This window comes from Chrysoperla carnea, chromosome 5 (genome assembly GCF_905475395.1).
Source record: "Chrysoperla carnea chromosome 5, inChrCarn1.1, whole genome shotgun sequence".
Taxonomy (NCBI): domain Eukaryota; kingdom Metazoa; phylum Arthropoda; class Insecta; order Neuroptera; family Chrysopidae; genus Chrysoperla; species Chrysoperla carnea.
The window spans coordinates 53,683,506-53,690,337 of NC_058341.1; the positions used below are offsets into that span (position 1 = coordinate 53,683,506).

Here is a 6,832-nt window from a genome sequence, read left to right on the forward strand (position 1 = left end):
AATTGATGAATAATTATCAAAATTATGGAAGAAATATTTCATCGTATGGTACATGATCTAATACAGCCGTAAATATTTGCTTAACTATTGCACTTACAGCAGTAGTAATTGCTGGTCCCAAATCTTTTAATACTTCATTCCAGTTATCATCTAATATTTGATTCATTTGTTCACCTTCAAAAATAAAAATTTTTACTAATTAAACTTTCAAAAATATTGTACATGTCGAGTCATGTTTATGTTAACAAATTGATTTCCTTCCCAAATAATTTTTATTAATGAAATGATTCAAAATTTGCATGCAAAAATTTTGTAATAGTAATTAATAAATACTAACTTAGCTGTTTATTGCCATTGAAAAGGTTATCCAAATAAAAATATGCTCTCTTAATGTGATATTCAATGCTATCGTCATGAATTTTGCCATATTTGACGCCATTTTTTTCAAATAAACTATACTTGAAGTGCATTGTATACACGCCATTCACTGTGAATACAATAAAAATTAGTTTAGACACGTCTTGAATCCGAAAGATTGCTCGGGACTCCGATCTAGACGCCACTCAATTGTTACAATACCTCCAAAAAACAATTCTAATCTACTCCGATAATTTTGTATTCTTGTTTACTAAGTGCTTAGGTTAGGTTAGGTAAGTGTGCCATTTTTATTTCGGTTTTGCCTTTTTTATCAATCGTATAAAAGCAATAAAATTCAATTTAAAATTTCAAAAAATATTTATTAAATCTTTATTTTATGAAGTAAACGAAATTGAGAATTTTTGGAGTACTCTATAAATGTTTTTTTAGACGAATTCTAAAAACTGATGTAAGTGGAATCCAAATCAAGTCCCGACTTATTTTTCTTGAGACTGATCTTTTTTTCTAAAAATAGACCTTACCTGCTGTAATATTGGCTGGCCCTTCTCCGTTAATTGGCAACACTAATATCCTACCCTTAACATCATAATCAGCTTGGATATTTAAATGGGGTATAGAAACACTTGCGCCCAAAACTTGGTTTTTTAAATCTATACTAAAAAATTAAAAAAAAAATTTTAATAATAGCTTGCTAATAAATGTAATCATTAGGGTTGGCGAGCTGAGATCGATTAATCGAATAACTGATTTTTTGGAAAAAAATTTTCCAATAAATATTTAGTACTGAATCGATCCAGTCAATCGATTTTTCACCCTTGAAAATCGACGTTCGATTTTTTCTGTTTAAATAATTTTATGTTTTTAATTTTTTTTAAAGCGTGTGGTTATACAGTTTGGCAACCATCTCGTTAGCCATTTAAAATATATGAAGTTATAATAGTTTTTTATTAACGTTTTTATGTATAAGACAAGGATAGAGTCTTCAGACAATTGATTGTGTCTGATGCGTGCGTAATCATATCATTTGATATGTATTTGTATATACATGAACACAGCAGGTCAGTCTGATCACTTGTACATCAGTTGAAGTTGTACACATAAGAAGCAGCGAGCATCACACACAGTACATTCATCTCTTTTTTTTACGTAATAACGTCTATAAAAACTCTTCTTACTTCATATATTTTTAACGAGGTGGTTGTCAAACTGTATAAGTTAACTGTGTAACAATCTTTTTGCGCTAATGGTAAGTATTGCAACACTACTCTGAAATCACTGGATAGTATATGCCTATAATGTTAGCATTGGCCGGTGTGTCTGCATTAGAACGTCAATCAAATCAAGTATGCGCGCATTTTTTTTTTTTTTTGCATTTACTCTTCTTGACATGGCTTCTATATCCGACGTTTTTTGGATGCAATCCTCAATTTCCGGCAACATCGTAAGTGATGGGCGAAACCACTTAGATGCCAAAAGACTGAACAAACTGTTGTTCCTGAAAAGCTTAGACATTTGGAACTAAAAAATTTTTTATGCCTGATACTTTGAGTTTTATATAATTGTAAAAACAACTTTTATTAGTTAGAAATGATAAAAAATATGTTATTATGTTGTCCTAACTGTTTTCCATATATAATATAATACGAGCTCGAAAAACAAAAAAATCAATTGTAGAGAAATCGATCTTTTAGAACTCGATTTTTTGTGTGAATCGATTCATCGGATTTCGATTGGAATTGATTTTGAAATCGATTCTTTTTGAAAAGAATTGCCAACCCTTATTTCATTATTTGAAGATAACGCTAACTAGTAAATGCGAATTATCTGCTACAAAATGTTGTCTAACATATCCATGTAATGAACAAACATAATATAAACACTTACTCCATATGAGTAACTACAGTATTTTTCAATCCATAAACATGTACATTATTTAATTGAATTCTTAATTGGCCATTTGAATCAATTAAAATTTCTGGGATCACTAATGGATTTAATGCTGGTATGCGATATTTCTTATCACCTACAATAAATGTAGCATTAATAATTTTATTTTACACATAGATGTGATTTACTAAACTTAGATAACTGAACTAAAAGAAATCTTTTTGATTAGTGGAGAGCCGTAAGATTTATATCTCGGAATCCAGGGTCAGTCAATGAATCTTTATAAAAACATATCGACGGCGTTGTTAAAAGCTGGCATAAAGAAGTTACAAATAATTTGTGTGACCTTGACCAGAGGGTGGAAGCCACGCTTTCTCATGGGTGAAAAATTTATGCTGAAAATGGCAACGGGAATCGATATAGGAATGAATTCTAAGAAAAAAGTGTAATTGAAGCATATTTCGAAAAGTCAATACTTTCCGAGTTTTTGGAAATTGAAAATCGGAGTATTGAACGTCAAATAATTGAAAATTTTGACGTTATTCGAAAAAATTATACCATGCACTTTTTAAAGCACTATAAAAAAACTATGACAATGAAACAAGTTTCAAGTCATTTGCATGAAAATTGACGGAGTTAAAATGAAAACAAAGTTTATCGTACCTTTCTTTTTATATTTCATTCAGTACAAAAACTGATGAATTTATCACGGGAACTAAAATTAATGCTTTCCGCTTTCCGCTTTCCAATTTACTTTAGTTAGGTACTGTCAAAGTTCTAGCAGTTTGGATAAATATTTTTTGAAATATTCAATTTAAATTAAATAACTCGAAAATAATAAACTTAAAGAAATAAGTTTTGAGCGAAAAAAATTTAGCTTTTTCAGCAAAATATTTGAACTTAAAAACTTTTTTTTTTCGAGTTATTTAATGATAAAGACATTTTTTTGTATTTTTCGAAAAAAAATTTTGCATTTAAATTGCAATATTTAAAAAAATATATATCCCCAACTGCTAGAAGTTTTTGAGCATGTTGCCAGTACCTAAATAGAGTAAATTTGAAAGCGGCAAGCATTAATTTTAGTTCGCGTGGTAATATTCATTAGTCTTTTTACTGAATAAAACATAAAACGAAAGGTACGAGAAACTTTGTTTTCATTATAGCTTCGTCAATTTTCATGCATATGACAACAAATTTTTTCTTTTTCATGATTTTTTACAGTACTTTAAAATGTGTTGGTATACATTCTTAAAAAAAAAAAAAAAACAAATTTTTTTAGTTATTTAACGTTTTCGAAATTTGCTTGAATAACTTTTTTTGCTTAGAATTATTCTCACTATGATCGATTCCCGTTGTGACTTTCAACGTAAATTTTTCCACCCACGAGAAGGGGTGGCTCCCATCCTCTGGACAAGATCGCACAAATTTTTTTTAACTTCCTTATGAGAGCTTTAATCAATGCAGTCGAACAGTTTTTATAAAGATTCCTTAACTGGCTCAGGATTCCAAAATTTTAAGGTATTTATGCCTTACGGATCTCTATTAGATTTTCTTTATTTTTATTTTTATTTTTATTTTTTTGTAAATGCTACAAACCTTTAACTAACTCTGATATAGCATCATTTGCATTTTTCACAGCACACTCGTTTAAATTTGGATCTGATCGTGAACATGCTGTTATATAATTTGCTAAAAAATAAACAAAAATTGATCTTTAATATTTGGAAAAAACTGATACATGAGCGTAAATATTAATATTGATCATAAATATACAAGCCAAAAAAAAAAATCGCCACCTTCAAAAAAAATCAAATATTTGTGAAATTTTCAACAGCTGTTTCTCCGACTAAAATTGACCAATCGAGATCATTTACTACTCATAGGAAAGCTTGCAATTATGAAAATAGCAAATATTGAAAGCTTGAAAGAAGAGAAAAGCTATCTTTAAAATTGTACACGAAGTGAAAAAATTATTTTGCAAAAAATTTAATATGTGCATTCGCAAGCTTATGAATTTCTCTGTAGAACGCAACTATGAATTTCTCATAAAAACTGTTTTGATCAAGTTAGACACTGTCAGAAACCTATTGTTAAAAAACATTACATGTGTCTGCGAATTGCACAAAAATCTTTTTCTAAAGCAATATTTATCCAAAAAATATAAAAATTCTGTCTTCTCTGAAATAGTGTCTGAAATATCGATTATATCTAACTTTTTCTGAACCCGATTTTTGTATTTGTGGGGCCAAAATTAACTTTCACATCAAATTTGATCAAATTCCGAAACAAAATTTTTAGGTCTCCGATTTAGATAAATAAAAATCATTTTTTAGAGTAATTTTAAGCCAAAAATAACTTTCTGAAATATCGACTCAAAGTATAAAATTATGAATTATAATATATAAAAAATGCTTATATGGAAAGTTCATATTGTCGCTTCCAAAAGATTTTCTGAATCCACGTTTGATTTTCAACGCATATTATTAAACTTCCCAAAAACTTAATCAGAAATTAATTTTGTATAACGATTTTCTATAATTTAGGATAGTATTATGAACCAAGAAATTTAAATTACGGAAAAAAATTGGAATCAATCGACAATATAGATAATCCTATATAATTTAAATGCAATAAAATTTAAATTAATTCCTAATAAAATTTAAATTCAAATCAGAAAAAAAAACTTACGTAATTTCAAACAGTTCACTGATATTACTAATCCAAGAGTAATTAAAAATAAGCAATTAATTCTCATTTTCCACAAGTTCATCATCCTATTCTCACAAGAATACGTAAAATAAATTAGCATAAATTTTCACGAGTTGTTTATTTATATTGAGAAAAACTTTTTTATAAAACGACTTGACAGGAAAAGCTTTTCATATGACAAATTAAATTTTTTTATGCATGCTCAAGAACAATTATTAGGAATTTGACAGAGCTAAGTACATATGTAAGAAATAAAAATTCTTTTTTATTATAAATATTTATCATAATTGAGAGTGTTTTCCTATCATTTACATGTAATTACAAAAAAAAATAATCAAAAACTGAATAAAAATTATTATTTTAATGGGCTTATCCACTTTAGTCTTTAAAGAATGACAATAGAAACATGTGATTAGAAGAAAAACAGAAGAATTTGCTTGTAAAAAATGATTCTACGCTAAATGATTTTTTTATAATTTTAATAGTTCAATAAATTCTTGTTTGTATTTATCAATTAATTATTGTTAATCTTAAAATTTTTCAAGTAAATGATTTATAGGTGCACTTTTGTATCAATTCATCTTTTTAATACCATGAAAATTCAAAGAAAAGGTTACAGCTCTTCCATTTTCTTACAATTCGATTTGGTGTACCACAGGGTTCTATTTGAGGCCCAACTCTGAATACTACTTATTTATAATAATATAATTAATGATTTTATTTCATATGACAATAAACCTTTTTCACATTTTTTTTTCTTTTTTTTAAATGAAAGTAAATGTTTTGATAAATGGGCTAATTTGTCCCCCGATTTTTTTGGAGTTATATGACCGAGAAAACAGCATTGAAAATCATTAACATTGAAATTGGCAAAAACGATCCGGAATCACACGAAGTTATATGAATGGCACAGTCACGTCAGTTCGTCAGTTGACTTAATAATTATCATAAATATACGAATTGCGAATGAAATAAACTGGCATTGACAATTAAATCGGTCAATATTGACGATGAAAAATCGGGCATAAAAATATATCGGGTGTGTTTTGTGCCTCTGTGCCCAAATACTACTTCAAAACAGGTAAAAAAAGGTTTTCCAATCTATATGGCTATTAGAAAAAAGTGGTTTGATCGTGCTCATCGCAAGCGTCCGAGATCATTTTGTAGGAAGTACAGTACGAATATTATCATTGTCATGATGAACGTTTCTTTTACTATGCATGATGAAATTTACCAACCTACAAAAGTCCCCATAGCTCTCCCTCCAAGACCTAAGAATTTGTGACTTTTCATTTTTATTATTAAAAATGCGTAATTTTCGAGTAACAGGCTCTACTCGACCTATATTTTCATAAAAAATTAACAAAATGCATTTCTGTTTTTCATGAAAAAGGTCTTTTCTATTTCATAAAGTACGAAGTCAGTAAATAGAATATATAAAAAAAAAAAAAAAACAACAACAACAAGAAATTTTGTTAAACTATAAAGTTTAACGTATGCTTTTTCTGACTTGGTTGATGCAAGAGCTAGCAAAAAACACAGCACTCTTTCTGTTTTTGTGACAATGAGTTCACAAAATGAATATTGGCCATAGAAATAATATGAAAATCTATTTTAAAGCAAATGAATACGTCCATTTGGGCTTGTTGAAAGTTTTTGGGTTTTTATTTTTAATTTTTAAGTATTTACATTATTTTTCAAATATTTACGCTTGCTTCGGGCATATTGTAAAATCATTGAAAAATAATTAAAACAAACGACAGATACTTGACCATTACACAGATTCGTGTTGTTTTCAATAACAAATTTTTTCAATAACTAATTTTAAGTATAGTCAATTTTGTTTTTGTTTTTTGTG

At 28.1% G+C, this 6,832-nt stretch overlaps 1 protein-coding gene across 1 annotated transcript; it reads right to left on the reverse strand.

Annotated features, from left to right (window-relative positions):
* Positions 1 to 5,108, reverse strand: LOC123301886 (protein takeout-like). Its single transcript, XM_044884836.1, has 6 exons — positions 4,954 to 5,108; positions 3,862 to 3,954; positions 2,263 to 2,401; positions 900 to 1,033; positions 338 to 487; positions 1 to 174 (listed from the first exon to the last, which is right to left on the reverse strand). Exons 1-6 carry the CDS (start codon positions 5,072 to 5,074, stop codon positions 23 to 25), a joined length of 789 nt encoding a protein of 262 aa, XP_044740771.1. The 5' UTR covers positions 5,075 to 5,108; the 3' UTR covers positions 1 to 22.
* Positions 5,109 to 6,832: the final 1,724 nt, after the last annotated feature.

Excerpts from the sequence above, each read along its gene's own strand:
- LOC123301886 (XM_044884836.1), bottom strand. The coding sequence starts at position 5,074 with ATGCTAATTTATTTTACGTATTCTTGTGAGAATAGGATGATGAACTTG. Across the intron at positions 2,402-3,861 it reads TATATCAGAGTTAGTTAAAG|GTGATAAGAAATATCGCATA; the intron begins GTTTGTAGCATT and ends CATTTATTGTAG. Across the intron at positions 175-337 it reads CAATGGCAATAAACAGCTAA|GTGAACAAATGAATCAAATA; the intron begins GTTAGTATTTAT and ends TTATTTTTGAAG.